This window comes from Cladophialophora carrionii, assembly GCF_000365165.1.
Source record: "Cladophialophora carrionii CBS 160.54 unplaced genomic scaffold supercont1.2, whole genome shotgun sequence".
Taxonomy (NCBI): Eukaryota; Fungi; Ascomycota; class Eurotiomycetes; order Chaetothyriales; family Herpotrichiellaceae; genus Cladophialophora; species Cladophialophora carrionii.
In genome coordinates, this window is record NW_008481827.1 from 1159026 (window position 1) to 1174345 (window position 15320).

A 15320-nucleotide genomic window follows, 5' to 3' on the forward strand; every position below is an offset into this window, starting at 1 on the left:
AAACATTTCATAATCGAGGTGCAATATTGTAAGAGTACTGGATTCGAGGCTATACTCCGGAGATAGTGGACGAGTACTTAGGATCGCGAAACCGCATTAGAAAAAAAATTTGGACTGGAATGGGCAATGCGTGTTCGTTCGGATTCTTGTCTTATTGAGCCTTCCTATCTGCGAGCTGCACCCTGTGAGCTTCAAAGCCCACAGGAGCTCGTGTGCTTGAGCACAAGCCACACAAGCTGCTACATGCAGGCTGGGCAACTGTCAAGTACATCCCTTCATCCCCCACACAGGGCTTTCCCTTTACGCGAAGCAGAACGAGTGATCTCCAGGTAAAGGATCTTTCCCTCATGAGTGCGGGAGACTTTTGGCCTTGTATGCAGTGCTGTGGTGTCGAGTGCGTGGTGGGAGGGTGTAAGTCTGTCGTATTTTGACGTGAACGTCTCTTCTGGAACATGGGTGATCTGTGAATGTCGAACTGTATGTGTTGCAAAGCTGGCGGAGCGGTTGTTTGATCGGCAAGTGTGGAGGCTTGAGACGGTAGGATTCAGGTCACGCATTTCGAAACCCGTCCCTGAATCATATCGCACGACCAGCACCCTACCAGCCAGCTGCAGCGCCGGCACCGGTAGCCTCTTGAGCCCAGTCACCACCACCGGTGCCCGGATCGTTCCAGGTGGCGTCAGCCTGCGGCGCACCCTCAATACCCGGCGCAGTACCAGGCTCGCCCGTCCAGTCTGCGTTGTCGGTGAATCCACGGTCAACGGCAGCGGGACCAGCCTCCTCCACTCCGGGCACTTTCTCCTCATCCTTCTGTTCCTCGGCCTCAGGATCGCGGTAGAAGTACAGATCCACAACGACATCCCACTCAACCTCACGGTTGGGGAGCGTACCTCGCAGACGCAGCACCTCGCGAGCCAACAACCACCAGATCAGACCGATGGCGTGTCTGCCCTTGTTGTTCGTGGGGATCGCGACGTCGACGAACTCCGTAGGCGAGTCGGTGTCGCAGAGGGCAATGACGGGGATGTTCACGTAAGAGGCTTCCTTGATGGCTTGGGCGTCGGTGCGCGGGTCGGTGACGATGATCAGGCGCGGCTCCTTGAACGAGCGTGTGATGTAGTTGGTAAAGTTACCGGGAGTGAAGCGACCGGCGATGGCGACGGCCCCGGTGTGGGCGGCAAATTTCAGCACCGCGCGCTGACCGTAGGGACGGGCGGAGATGACGCAAATGTCGGCCGGGTTGTCGATGGCGGCGATGATGCGCGCCGCAAAGACGATTTTCTCCCTGCGCGAAGGACGGGTGGTCAGTTGGGGTTTCAGAAGAGCGCAATATCGCTAGCACTGCAGTTCCAGACAGGTACAGCGCTGAGGGTCTCTCATTACCAGGTCTTTGAGATGTTGATGACATTGATACCGTCAGGACGAGTCTTCCACAGGTACGGCTCCATGTGAACCTGCAGGTTCTTGGATCCCAAGTGACATTGAGCCGCAAGCAGCATCTCAATGTCCTGAGATGTAGGATTGAAGATGGAGGGAAGGTTTGCTGGGCTCGCCATGTTTGCGACTGAGTTCTTGGATCAGCCGAAAGGCGAGTTGTAGAGAGCGAGAGGTGGTGAGGTTGGAGAAGTCGAAGCTGATCGGATCGCAAAGAGTCGAAATCTGTGTGTGGGATCTCGAAATCTTGGCGCGAAACAGCGCTAGTCTCCCATTGGTCAAAACGTGTTCGGAGATACTTTTCTGCGGCAGAAGTTCAAGTGCTTGCTATCGAGACTTGGGACACGAGACTGCATTGAATTTCCATCGACAGAACATCGTCAAGCATGCCGCCGCGGATATCCACCGCTGTGTCAAGCAGCATCTTCAACTGTTGGTTGCCTATCAACTTCTTGTAATCCGCTACTGACAATCAACTAGTGACCAGTCTCCTCCAGAGCTTGCCCTCCGCGACACGGAGTCAAGCACTGACAAAGTGCTCAACATGCCTCTTCTCAACCACAGCTCCACTCGAAGCAAAGCGCGCGAAGAAGCGAAAAGTCAGGAAACACCTTGACCCTTACCGCCTGGCTCAAGCACGGCAGCGCAAATCAGCAAACTTAGCACGGCAAAGGATTCTACAGGCCGAGCGCAAGCTGGAGGAGGGCGACCCTGTCAAGTCACGACCCACTCCATTCATCAACTCGCTACAGCCGAATGCCCCGATCGCAACGATTCGAGAGTCCTACCTCAACTATTTCCTCAAGCCAGAAGACGTGCAGAAGACGCTTGAGCACTCCAGGTGGCTCACGGAGCCGCTGCCAGAATCTCACCGGCTCGTTGGAGCGGAAGAAAGACTCGCCCAAAGAATACAAGAACACGCAGCTTCCCACGAGAATGCTTCCAGAGCTTTGATGGCCATCGCCTCGCTGGAAAACGCAAGCAGCAAGAATCGGACTCAGATCAACATCCAGAGGTGCATTGAGGAGTTCGGCCGGCACAACACCGACGGGGTGTTAGCACCGCGGCTCCAAAGCAAGGAGGCCGTAAAAAATGGGAATGCAGGTGCGGAGGCCACTGCCACTGCTAAGAGGATTGGAGCAGATACTGGGTCCTCGGAAGTCCAGATTGCGATTTTGACGGCGAAGATCAATATCCTGGCGAACAACCTGAAGGCGAACAAGGACAAGAGCAACAAACGTCGACTGAGAATGATGGTCCACAAGAGACAGAAGTTGATGGCGTATCTTAGGAGGCAGGACAGAGGGGGCCCAAGATGGCAGAATGTTGTTGAGAAGCTGGGTCTCAACGACGCCATGTGGAAAGGGGAGATCAGCTTGTAAAATATCGTGTCCGACCCGAAGATTGTACAATCAAGCCGCAAAACATGTCCATGTATCGGTGGGCACATTTTTTTCCGATTTGGTCTTCAGCTCACGCCTCGCCCTCCGTCAACATCAAATGCCGCCCCAGTGATAAATTCTGCCTGGTCTGACGCAAGGAAGCACACCATGTTCGCAACATCAGCTGGCTGGCATACCCGACCAAGGGGGATCGTCCCCAGCAACTTCTGACGACCCTCGGGTGTATCCTGTCCGCCGAGGACTCTTCCAAGCCTGTGTGAATTCAGCTTCTCGTCTTCTGAAGGGCATGAAATGAAACCTTCAGAGTACTCACATTGCCGTTTCCCCAACGGCCGGTCGAATACAATTATACCTGATTCCATCGGCCGCATATTCCGCCGCGAGACCCTTTGTTGCCTGGAACAGCATTATCAGCATTCAGCATCAGCAAAGGGGACCGCGTGCTCGCCCCATGTCCCCAAGAGCTGGAACCCACCACTGTCACGGCGCCTTTACTACTCGCATACCACACCAGATTGGGCCGCGGGCGCGGCTCGCTGATACTGCTTAGATTGATGAACAAGCCCTTCTTTTCATGTTCCTTCCACCACGGCACAATGACCCTGGTGCTCAGATACAGCGGCTTCACGTTGACCCGGAAGACCCTGTCGAATTCGTCCTCGGCCATCTCGTGGCTCGGCCCGGCAAGATGCACCACGCCCGCACAATTGACCACCACGTCTAGGCGGTCGTTACCTAGGGAAAGGGCTTCGGAAAGGATGCTCTGCAAGGCCGACAGCTGGGTCACATCGGCTTTCAGGGTGCCGACGGCGCCCGGGTTCAGGGAGCAGAGCGAGCGGGTCTCCTCGTTTGCCTCTTCGTTGATATCCACCGCGAGGACTGTGGCGGACTCGGCCGTGAGTCTCTGGACGATCTGAAAGGGATGGAGCTTGTGTTAGATCTGCGTTTGTCTGGACGCGTCGTCGCCACTTTGCGGGAGCGGTGTTCGATGTATATATGTACTGCGTGTGATATATGCTCATATATGTTGATTGCGCTCAAGGTTGGGAGTAATTACGTCTTTTCTTCTCACACTTGCCTCCCACTGGGGTTCTATCTTTCTTCCTCGCCGAGGAGCAACCAAGGGCGTGACAACTCCAGAACTCGTACTACAGAAGAGCTGTCGTGGAAAGTTACTTACACCTCTCCCGAACCCGGCTCCCGCACCAGTCACGACGACCACTTTCTCCGAAAGGCAGCCCATGATGGTTATTCACAGTTGAGGTTCCGACCGGACGAAGACGATCAAGAAGTTATGTAGAAACTAACTGAATGGACTGTGCTAGCCGTAGCCGTGATCGTGAAACGTGACAGTGGGAGTTGTAGGGCAAACGCAAGGGCAAACGCAGAGGCGGTCGACCTTGGACAAAAGCAGAACCGGAGTAAAGAGCAAGGTACAAGTCTCCCGCTCGGGCTACACGTAAGGTATGTAGAGGCAGGCTCTCATCCTATGGTATATCTCGTCACTATCTATCTATCTACCTACCACTGTCTATCTACTGTGAGTTACTCCGCTCTTGAACTGCGGTCCCCTTTGTCCGTAGCATTTTGTGGAGAAAATGACCGAGGAGCAAGACGGGAGCGCGAGCGGGGAGGAGACACGGAGGACCGAGTGCATACACGAGGAGATACACGAGGAGACGAGACGAGGTACGTTCTCGCCTGCATGGGTACGGAGCATAGGTACGTCTTCTAGGCACATGCCCACATGCTCACGTGCTCACATCCGGTACCTACACAAGTACACACAGTGGTTTCCGTGCGTTGACCTCAACTCCCGCCAGCGCATGCTCTCGCAGCAGGAGGTCCGCACGTCCCTGGGGTCTTTGGACGGGCCAGGGATATATACAGTTACCTTAGTCCAGTACTCCGTACATGTACCGGCTTACTGTCGTGTGCTTAAGGTATCAAATATGAATATCGCATGAGGGCTAAGGAGAGGTGGAAACCTAGACCCTGGAGGGTGGACAACATCATCCTTGAGTGCGTGAAAGTCTACCAGTCTACTTCAACCTTAGCTCGTCCCTTTCGTCCCTGTAGCTGCCTCTAATTCCCATCGCCAGCATCTCATCCATCCGTGATGGGCTCCATACGGGAAACATGCACGTACCTCATGGCCAATGCCCCGATTACATCTCTCCACATTCCACGATCCTGACGTCCAGGACGGGCCTCTCGCCGGCTCCCCGCCCGCCTGGACCTGCGGTCCTCGTGTTCTCGATCATCCTGACCACGCGGATACTTTCGCCGCCGTCATCTTCTTCGCCCAAGACCTGTCCGAAGACGACGTGTTTGTTGTCCAGCCAGGGAGTCGCCGCGCAGGTGATGAAGAATTGGCAGCCGTTGGTATTGGGGCCGGAATTGGCCATGGAGAGAAGGTAGGGGCTGGAGGGAAGTGACGTTAGCATACATAGACGGACGAGGCAGAATCGTAGCTCGCAAAGGGAGACCTTGAGACTGGACTTGATCAGCACTCACCGAGTGTGTTTGATGGCAAAGGATTCATCCGCAAAAGCTGCGTTGTTGTAGATGGACGTTGAGCCGGTGCCGTCACTATGCAGGAAATCGCCTCCCTGGATCATGAAGTTTTTGATCTGCCAAGCGGGAAGAGTTAGCCATTGACATCTGGGATTGTGATAGAAGGAGGAGGAGAAGAAGACAACAGATGGTGAAGAAGTGATTTTGTGTCGCGCGCGTTGCTCCTGAAGGTGATGCCCTGCGTGGTAGCTCCAGAGACCACTTTTGAGATTCATCGTTGAGGACCTAGACCGCTGCTGCAATCACTCATGGTTTTTGGACGGTCTCCTGCGTCTGCCTGACTTACCACACGGTGGAACTTACTCCCCTTGTATCCCATCGGTTTGCCGGCGGGTCCTTTGTGCTCACCGGTGCAGAATTGGCGGAAATTCTCTGCCGTCCTGGGCACGGCGTTGGCGAAGAGGTGCATCTTTATTCGACCGAGGGTTTCGCCTGAGGGACCGGGTTAATAAGTGCTGAAAGATCCCTCGAGCCCAAGAATGGCTTGGACGAGCATGAGATCAGAGTGAGGCTGGCTTGAATGTGCGCAGGAGGGAGCAGGCGTTTTTGATGCCTGAATCGCTGAGTAGACGGGAGTAGACAATGTTGATATATCTGACCTGTGTGTTCGGCCACCAAGGGCGGGCCCTTTCTTTCATGATAGACTCGTGCAGGGGTGTTCGGGACTTACCGCCAAGCTGGACATCAAAGAATACGATCGGTTCGCCCTCTCCTGGCCTGGGCACCGGGATCTTGCTAGTCGCCATCGTAACAGTTTCGTTGTGGGTAGGGTGACGGAGAAGCGGTTGAGGAGTGTTTGTTCGATATTGGTGGTTGATCAAGAATCAAGAGAAGAGGTGGAGACGGCGAGGCTGCGGTGGCAAGGATTCATCCCTGGCAGGGGTGAACAACAACGCCTCGGGGCTTGGACTCTTCTAAGACTGCTACGTGAAGTGGTATTGTTCCGTGTTCATATATCTACAGTCATTCTTTGGCACTCCCATCGCCACGAAGCAAAGTGTGGCCGGCTCACCAGAATTACTATCCGCAAGGAAACACCAACAAGAATCCTCAGCGCTAACGCTCATCCAAAAGAAATCGCCGACAACATGGTTCAGTAAGCCGCAATGTCACACCTTTTATCTTCCCTCTTCCAAAACTTGAACCCCTTCTTCTTTCTCGGCTCTGTCGGCTCGAGTGGTGGTGGTATGGTGTACGGCACTGGTCTCAATTGGACCTCTTCGTTCGAGTGAAATCTGGCCTCAGGAATCTCACCTATCTTTGTGCTGGCGGTCATAAATGTCATGGTCGATGTAGGTCGGATTCGACTTTGTGTTGGCAGGGGACGACTATCAATAGGGACTTTCGGTGGTCGAGGCGGAGGTCCTTGGGGGGTAATACTCTCGATACTCGGTTGCATACTTTCGAAGAAATCGGCGGGCATGATGAGCATGCTAGGCTCTCTTCGGGGCCGAGGATACTCGGTTAAATCGCGCCTTGTTGAGGTCTTATTGCCATCAACACGGCCTTTGGCGCTTTGCGACACCGGATTCGAAGTCCTCCGGTCTGCATCATCGTTCTTCGTCTTTTGCCGATCCGGGCTCGGAGGAGACGACTTCACCACCACAGAGTCAGATTTCGACCGCCGATGCTTGGCTCCATGCTCTGTCCGAGCCTTCCTGGCACTGGCTCCAGACACCACGGACGACCCGCTCTTGGATCTGACCCAGCCGCCTCGGACCAACAGTGGTGTTGGAGGCGGCCGCTTCGTCTGTTTGGACGTTGCCGATGAACCAGAATGGCGTTCCTTGCGACCGTGCTTCTCATTGGCCTTTCGGAAGTCTTTGTCCTCGAGAGCTAGCCTTGATGGTGAGGCAAGGCTGAGGCGTGAGCTTAGCTGTGCAAGGGCGGCCATGGTGTCGCCAGCTGCAGTCTCGGACAGGCTGTACAAGGCTCGCTGAGACGTTGAGATTGTTTTGGAGTCCCCGGACAAAGCGTGGTTGATCAAGTTGATCAGTCCGGTGTTCAGGACCAGGAGAGTATGAGCCAGGCTGGACTGTGCCGGGCCATCCCCAAGCTCAAATCGACGGCCGAACTTGGCCACTTGCTGGTCGTACTCGTGTTTGATCTCGACAGGTTGTTTCTTCAAGGAGTGTCGCAACCATTCTTCCTCTTCTTCTGGTCGAGGCTGTCTTGCATTACTTTTCCGCTTTTTCCCACTCAGCCGCTGAAATATATCTACGCCACTACCGAACGCGGAGATGATTGAAGTTATCACCGAGGCGACGTCTATCCCACCCATTGTGATGACCGTAGAGGGTCTGCAAGTCACAGGAGAAGCCTGATTGTCACATAGTCTCAAAAATGAAGAGTGAGGGTCTTTTCTCTTTAACAGGTGTGTTTGAATGGCTCTGTGACCGCCGAACAAGCTGGTCAAGGCAGAAGATGAGGGAGCGAGCGTGGTGCGGAAGCGTTCAGGTTGAGAAAGGCAACCTCAGATCAACGCCCCGGATGTGGTAGCTATAAACTCACCTCCTCGTCTCTCACCTCGTGGGACCCTGCATGTGCTTGTCCAAAGCTTCGAATGGCAGTTGCAGGAGTCCTCCGTCCAGTAATGCGTTCCTGCATGCATCTTGGGACGGCTGAGGGGAGGAGCCGTTGGCTTCCAGGAAAAAGACGGGAATCGCAGCGATGCTGATACCTGAGTGGCAGGAGATACGGGGCGCTGCAGCAAGGATGACTGGGGCGCATGTTCCAGGCGCTTGCAGACTTGAGCATGGTCGAATCGACGCACGAGGGCGCAAAGAGAGAAACATGCATGCAGAGGCGGCGGTGGTACGCGTCTCTTGATAGGGTCTGGGGAAACAAAATGAATCATCAATCAGTGAAGGCGGAATCTGGTGAGACGAAGGGCGACGAAATACGGCGACAGGCAGAAAAGGTGCCCGCTCACACAGTACAAAGACGGAGTACTGGCTACAGTAGCTACGCCCGGGGTGCCCGGCTTCTACACAATAGGCAACGCCTAGCGCTCCTTCTGGTTAAAGGTCATCCCCGCAAACTTGCAAACTGCGCCGCCGTCATCGACACCGGTCGTAAAAGATTGTTGTTGCATCGGCCAACGTCGATACATTCGTGACTGTGGCCCTTTCTCAGCAGATTGTTGTGGGCACGTCTCACCCTGACCGAGAGCACCTTTGTGCCCAAGACTTGTTGGTCGCGATGCCCGCTGTCGGCCCTCAACTCCCGCCGGACCTGCAAAAGCGCAGGAGAGACGACGACCACGACGATGAAGGGCACTCCTCGGACTCTTCCACTGGACCTTCACCACCTCCTCGAGATGAGGAACAAACAGCGGCTTCAACCACGAAACGTGCCAGAGTTATAGGCCCGGCTCCTCCACCAGCGCCGTTAGACGAACGTCCAGTCTCAGGTGGCACACGCCTCGCAAGTGAAGCGGAGTCTGAGAGCGAGGATGATGACTTCGGCCCAAGCCTTCCCTCTGCCACCGAAACTGTCGCACAATCCTCGAACCAGTTTTCAATAGGACCTCAGATGCCGGTGACTACAGCGTCTGCAGCACCAGCGAAGCGGGACGAGTGGATGACTATTGCACCTTCAAACGGCGACTGGTCTTCGCGAGTGGACCCGACAAAACTGAAAAATCGTAAATTCAATACTGGAAGAGGTGCGAAAGCTCCTTCCCGGGCTTCGGACAGCGGCGCAGATTCTTCATGGCACGAAACGCCTGAGCAGAAGCAGGCGAGGTTGAAGAGAGAGGTTATGGGTATACAAGACACTGCTACATCGGCAGCATCCTCCAAATCGGCTTCGGGAAACAACTCACACGACGACACCACTGCGAAGAGAATGAAGGAATATACGGTAGGTCTTTTCTCTTGCTTGCTCCCGAGCCTCCCCGGTTCACTCTTTCGAGAATGTTTCGACTCCTACAAGGTCCCAATCACCAGCCCTTATTTTCCTCGCAACGGTTTTTCATGCTGACACCCGCGTCAGGAGGCCCAACGCGGACCATCACTCTACGCGAGCCATACCTCTTCTCAGGACAAGCCCCTAGATGATGACCCCAGTGCCCGCGCCTTCGATCGGGAGAAGGACATCGGCTCGGGATCGACAATCAGCGCTACCAAGCGCAGAGAAATGGTCAAGAAGGCCACCGATTTCTCATCGAGGTTCGAAAAGGCGAGATATTTGTGACATAATCTGTTTGTGGTCCGATCTCGGTCGTTCACCAGGCCCTATGATGTCAGTCTTTATGACTCCTCTTCACGCTTAGGCTTGCCGTTGGGTCTCGATACGTCCGATGTCCTGCTCATGTGCGACGAAGATCCCTGGTGCCGATGAATTGGCAAATTCTCGTACTGAGCAACAGGAAAGGCAAAAGGGCACGGGAATTTCGCGCCCTCATTTGCTGTTTGATGACCTCGCCTCCACCATCGGCGAAGGGTGTGGCCATGAAGACGAGCTTCTACACCGTGACAATCAAGAGGAAAAGGCGCAAGTAACATACTCCCGGAGTCGCGGATGGCGGTGTACCAGCATGGTGTGCACGGGGTTGACGTGGCCGCTGCTGCTCCGGTACTCGGGACTGATGGTATCAGGCTCTACCTACTCCAGACTGAGTGGCAGCAAGTTCCCGCCGCTCCAACGGTCCACCTCCAGCCCAGTCTGGAAGCCATCAAGATGCAGTCCATTCGGCAATTTCTCAGCCAGTTAACTTATTACAGCAATAACCCTTTCGGACACCGCGCGCTATCCACAGCATGAACACCCCTTTTCCAAACCACCAAAACCGCGAGGATCGATGGAAATCACCTCCGCCAAAAACCGCGACTCTCAATCAACTTGGGACTGTCCTTCACACAAAACAAGCATTCCAAGCTCCTTATGACGACCTGTTACGTCCCTGCACTATCGGCGGGATCCCTGCCCAATGATCAACCGGGCAGATTCCGGCTTGACGACACGGGTTCCCCAAGCATGCTCCGTACGAGGCACCCTGCCACTGGAAAATACCTCGCCTTTTCACAGTATCCAGTACGTTCCACCCCAACGGCGAAGCCCCGCTTGGGCCAAGTCTCGCCGACCGAGGCTGTCAAACCTGTGCAGCTTGCTCCTAAATTGCCCACTTTAGGGCTGACTGTCATAACCACCTGCCTTTTTTGACCGGCATAATCTGCAAAGATTCCTCGTCCCCTTGTCCCTGAGCCGCGGCTGTGGATTGCCACCATCCGTGCCAGCTATGCTGCGGTTTCGAGGGCCAACTGTGACAGCATACCACTCAATTCGAAATGCCTGGTTACTGTGTACACGGTGCATCCACTATTCTATCACCAATGAAGCAAGCCTGCACTATTGAATGGCCGATTTCGATACTATCGCAGGGCTTCCCAGAGACAGGGGCTCGCTAGGCGGTACTACTGCCAGCCATGCAAGCCACGACTCGTCTGGCTTGTTTCATGTCTTTCTGGAACAACTGCCGATAATACAAGGCTTCGAGCGCTACACTCAAATTACGCCCGGGGAAGCTGGTCTCCAGTGCGTCATTGCCGTGTCCATCGTCGGCTCGGCCGTAGAGACCCAGCGTGATATTGTCGACGCGTACTACTAGGGTACCAGGACCAACCCTATATTCCTCTCGCGCCCCCCTTCTCGCGCGACTGACTAGATTATCACGAAGGACTACGTACTCCGTACTCCATATTCAACGCAGTAACTGCGGCCCGTGTACTCCATCGGCTTCAACACACTGGCGACGTCTGATCTCTCATCTTCCGTCCAATGGCCGCCTGTTTCCCCCCTACCTTATAGGGTACTCTCGGCCGAGGGCGCAGGGGTTTCCCGCCATTGGAAGTGTCGCCCCTGCGTCTTGATGCCTTGCCTAGCCCTACGCCAGCCCGCCCAAGGCCGCCTAAGCACAAAGGATCAGAGCATGTAGTATGTAGTAGCCAGGGCACAATCGTCACACCCTTGTGTCCTTTGAATCGCAAGTGCCGCCACGAACAACGTGCGCATTCTGCCCAGTACTTTACCATGTACCCGGTATGCGCCACGCGTGCTATCTCAGCCGTGGCTCTACGGAGTATTTCAAATCCCTGTTCTGACTCTTGTATCCCAGATACGGAGTACGCATAGGTAATTACTACACGCATACTCTCATAGTATCCAGGGGTCGTACGGAGGATAGGTATCTAATTACTCCGTATGAAGTAACTCGTACGGAGGATAGAATTCGCTATCCCCCATGTGTTGCAGTGCAGTGGACGCAGGATAGACACGCGCCCTATCTCAGCAGCAGCGATCATACTCCGTACGTATTCCAGACTTGGTTGGCTTCCATGTTCACGTCATGCACAGGATATCCAGTACGAGTACACAGTCCGAGTTCGGTATCCCGGCTATACAAGGCAAAGTACGTAGTACTCCGTACTGGCGACGAGTACTCCGTACTGTGTACTCGTATAGCATGGCATGGCGTTGCATGACAAAGCCCAAACACTGTGTAATTCGTAACTCGGGGCCTCAAGGCTCGAAGCGGAACCGGGCAGACCCGGCTGATCTGTTGGTGTCATGCTCCTTTCGGTTTGAGCAACTCGTACGGGATTCGCCGAGAAGCCTCGCTTATGTCTAGTATGTACTCGTATGTGGTACCGCGGTAAATGGGCAATTAGTTGTACTTGGTTCGCTTTGACGGATAGCCATCTGCCCAGAGGTCTAACAGTGATTCTGTCGTTTGTGCCAAGTAGCCATTTCTTTGAACAGATCTGACCACTCACATCGGCTAGAGCTTCCGTATTGACCACAGTCCACGGTACACAGTATGGTGCATATAGCCGGAGGCCACCAGACTGTCGAGCCGTGTACTGTGCACGTGGTACCTCATCAGGCATCCCGGTACCTTCGTAATGGTACACCTTCTCTCATTTGGGATGTTCTTCTCATCCCAACAACCCCAAGAGACCCCTGTCCACTTTCTCCAATTTGAGACGCTAGCCCCCAGATTTGATCGATTTAGTCCCGCGGTCACCGGCGGGACGAGCTGTACTCGTAACGGTTGCAAAGCCATTCCGCAGCAGAGCAGGTCGATCCGCTGATCCCTGCGTGCCCACTCGTACTAGGCCTGTTGCGCTGATTTCGCTGAGGTAATAATGCTGGAAGCTGAGCCACCACGCACGGGCACGCGTGAAGGAAGCGGTCTACCGCTCGACCCTCGTGATTGTGGAAATATGAGTTGTGCAGCTGGTACAACGTGCACGGACGTGAGGGCTGGAAAGCGTTTATCCGACGCTGGTGTCTGCCTTCTGCCCCATCTGCCGGGTGCTTGGAAGCGGAACAGGTGTGAGTGGTGTCTCAAAGTGGTCGGGGGTTGTATGTCAACATTGACCTTGTACCCCGTACTGCCAGATCTGCAACTTAGCAGGGAGAGTGCTCCCACCGGGTAACGTCGGGCCAGCAACAGCAGTTTCAAGGAGCTTGCTGCCACAAGTCTCTCGGTCTGTCGCCCTAAGGGCGGTTCATGACGGGCCTGAACAGCGATTTTAAGGTCGATCACAGCCCTGCTGTCGAAGACTGCCCAATAGATCAGTCTTGGAAGAGCAGGATACTTCCGGAGATGTGCTCTGCTGGCGGTTCGCAGACGCTAGGTGCGCAATGAATACTCATGGGCTGCATGGGTATGCTTGTATAGTCTCCCATGGCACTGTGCATATTCATCCCTCCAACTTTGGCTTGGATCGTAGGAGCAATGTCTCTCGCGGGTATTGCAACCCGCATACGCATCCGGTAAGCGCCGGTTTGACAGCTGCTCCTTGGTAGCCTCCAATGCGGATGATTCTGCTCAACGGCTGGTAGAAGTCAGTACCCGGGCCTCTCACGTTCCGTCCCTGGAGCACTTACCCATTGTGTCGATGCAGACCAGGGACATGCCTGTAGATCGATCGTATCCTGCATCATAGGAGTTGAGTCGTATGGGAACACCACGTAGTCAAGGCCGGCCTGCTTGTTGTGTTTGTCTGAGATGAATGCTTCCACTGGCCTGATGAGGTCCCGCTCATCTCGGAGGCCAGTCCGTTTGTTGTTGAGGGCTCTTGTGTTCTCGATTTTGATGACCTTCCTCGCAATCAGGTATGCTGTGCAGCTGGTCCAGTTGTTCTCAGCCACCCTCAATGACCCTAGATGCTTCAACGCTGCTAGGCGTGTAGCTGGATCCCGGCATTTCGTGGCCGTGAAGAAGAGAGGAGGAATGTAGCCCATGTGATAGTCGAGGTTACCAGTACCGCCAAAAATCTTGGTTGATTCGTCTCTCTTCCAAGCTTCTGCAAAGTCGTCATATTTGTCCACGATCCATTTGAACTCTTCGCCAAACTGTTCGTAGACGCTCTCGTGCTTGCTGGACGAGGCACGGAGCATTACTGAGAGCATTGTGTAGTGCACTCTGAGCAACTGAAGGGCCAGAGCGAAACGCTGTCTCCTAGTGTCCATCAGGTTTGCTTCGAACGTTTCAAAATGCATGCGCCACGATTCCAATAGCGTCTGGACCTTGTGTCGCGGTGAAGGCGTCCACGCCGGCCTTCTAAAGTCCGTCAATCTTGCGATATGATGACCGATACCGTCCAATGCATGAAGCGCTCGGTGAATTTCAGTAAACTGTCCGACACAGGGCAGTTCGGCCTCTCCAGTGATGATTGTGGTGCAAGCGCACTCTTTGACGGGGACATCCCCCATGCCGTAGGTGGGTGCCTTGTCAATATATGCAAGAAATATCGGACCTATCGTCTGGAGGATCAATTTGGCCGCTGATGAGATCTGTAAATCTGTTTGCTGAGTTGACTTTACCCATTCGTCTATGATGTTCAAGCCAGCTTGGATATGTCTCAGCCCAGGTTGGATTGAGCCCTTCATGAACTCGCAACAGGCGAACAGTAAACAGGCCATTAGGACACTCTCGATCTGGGGTGAAGCACATGTTGCTTGAAGTGCTTTCGTATAGTGAGTCTGGTAGACTGTGTTCTTGTCGATGGGAACACCCTCGAGTGCCGCGGATTCAACCAAAGACGAAGTGGCAAGCAGCAGGTGCTTGACAGCGGGCTGTGCCAGGCCGATTTTGGGCAAGAGGTCGGTCCAGAAAGAATGACCTGTTGGCAGGCATAAGTAGCGAACAGAGGGAGGGTGGCGGTTTGCTACGCAGGAAGAACTTACCGAAGTAAGATGAGAAAATAGGAGCGGCTTGTTCGTGCCAGAACTGGAAAGAGCGTCGGTCGCTGGAATCGCCCACGGGCCCGAGAGGAGAGACAAACTGGACGATGGTCGTGGTCATGCCATTACCCAGGCTGTCGTCTTTGTTGTCGACGGCTTTGCGAGGCTTGAAAAGCCATGTCTGAGGCGGTTGGTAGCCTTCGCACTTGCGTAAAGAATCGGTGCATTGGCGACACGCTGGCTTGGCCTCGTCGCATTTTATCCGCCGTTTCTGAAGTCGTTAGCAGGGGAATTGGATGCTTCCTTCGATGCATGCAATGTAAATGGTCGGGGTGAAGTGAAAGTGAGGAACATCTGAGTTGCGCGGAAGGCGGTGGTGGTTACCTACCCGACATGTCATGCACCCTGTCTTCACCTTCTGATGCGGTCGTTTGGCGCGCCCTTGAGCCATGGTGCCATAACAAGTATCCAAAAGGTAGAAGTCGGAGGCCGGTAGATGGTTGAGGTCAGAGAGAAACCGCAGGATCGGTGGTCGACGGGTCGGTCGTGTTGGGTGGTCTGAAGCAAGATTGAAGATTGCAGTCGAAGAAATCCGACTCCACGAGCCTCCGCGCCTCTTCGCCAAAGGTGTTTAGCCTAACTATGTACCACAGTGGCTAGTTCGATTAGGAGGTGGTAGTCGGCGGCCAAGTTCTCGCTCGGCTGGCAAGT

General features: G+C 54.4%; 7 protein-coding genes across 7 annotated transcripts; 2 read left to right on the forward strand and 5 right to left on the reverse strand.

The window, feature by feature from the left end:
- Window positions 1-597: 597 nt before the first annotated feature.
- Window positions 598-1556, reverse strand: G647_02479 (40S ribosomal protein S0; the record flags this gene model as incomplete). The annotated part of the gene is made up of 2 exons (XM_008726828.1): window positions 598-1285; window positions 1384-1556. 2 exons carry the CDS (start codon window positions 1554-1556, stop codon window positions 598-600), a joined length of 861 nt encoding a protein of 286 aa, XP_008725050.1.
- A 264-nt stretch (window positions 1557-1820) lies between these two features.
- G647_02480 (ribosomal protein S15) lies at window positions 1821-2816 on the forward strand (the record flags this gene model as incomplete). The annotated part of the gene is made up of 2 exons (XM_008726829.1): window positions 1821-1866; window positions 1915-2816. 2 exons carry the CDS (start codon window positions 1821-1823, stop codon window positions 2814-2816), a joined length of 948 nt encoding a protein of 315 aa, XP_008725051.1.
- An 86-nt stretch (window positions 2817-2902) lies between these two features.
- G647_02481 (uncharacterized protein) lies at window positions 2903-4080 on the reverse strand (the record flags this gene model as incomplete). Its single annotated transcript, XM_008726830.1, has 4 exons — window positions 2903-3089; window positions 3151-3233; window positions 3313-3750; window positions 4018-4080. The coding sequence occupies 4 exons, from the start codon at window positions 4078-4080 to the stop codon at window positions 2903-2905; spliced, it is 771 nt and encodes a 256-aa protein (XP_008725052.1).
- Window positions 4081-5005: 925 nt separating this feature from the next.
- Window positions 5006-5823, reverse strand: G647_02482 (uncharacterized protein; the record flags this gene model as incomplete). Its single annotated transcript, XM_008726831.1, has 3 exons — window positions 5006-5261; window positions 5355-5470; window positions 5701-5823. 3 exons carry the CDS (start codon window positions 5821-5823, stop codon window positions 5006-5008), a joined length of 495 nt encoding a protein of 164 aa, XP_008725053.1.
- Window positions 5824-6507: 684 nt separating this feature from the next.
- On the reverse strand, window positions 6508-7695 carry G647_02483 (uncharacterized protein; the record flags this gene model as incomplete). Its single annotated transcript, XM_008726832.1, has 1 exon — window positions 6508-7695. The coding sequence occupies one exon, from the start codon at window positions 7693-7695 to the stop codon at window positions 6508-6510; it is 1188 nt and encodes a 395-aa protein (XP_008725054.1).
- Window positions 7696-8615: 920 nt separating this feature from the next.
- On the forward strand, window positions 8616-9611 carry G647_02484 (uncharacterized protein; the record flags this gene model as incomplete). The annotated part of the gene is made up of 2 exons (XM_008726833.1): window positions 8616-9278; window positions 9411-9611. 2 exons carry the CDS (start codon window positions 8616-8618, stop codon window positions 9609-9611), a joined length of 864 nt encoding a protein of 287 aa, XP_008725055.1.
- A 3657-nt stretch (window positions 9612-13268) lies between these two features.
- Window positions 13269-15060, reverse strand: G647_02485 (uncharacterized protein; the record flags this gene model as incomplete). The annotated part of the gene is made up of 3 exons (XM_008726834.1): window positions 13269-14548; window positions 14613-14880; window positions 14998-15060. The coding sequence occupies 3 exons, from the start codon at window positions 15058-15060 to the stop codon at window positions 13269-13271; spliced, it is 1611 nt and encodes a 536-aa protein (XP_008725056.1).
- Between the last annotated feature and the right edge of the window lie 260 nt (window positions 15061-15320).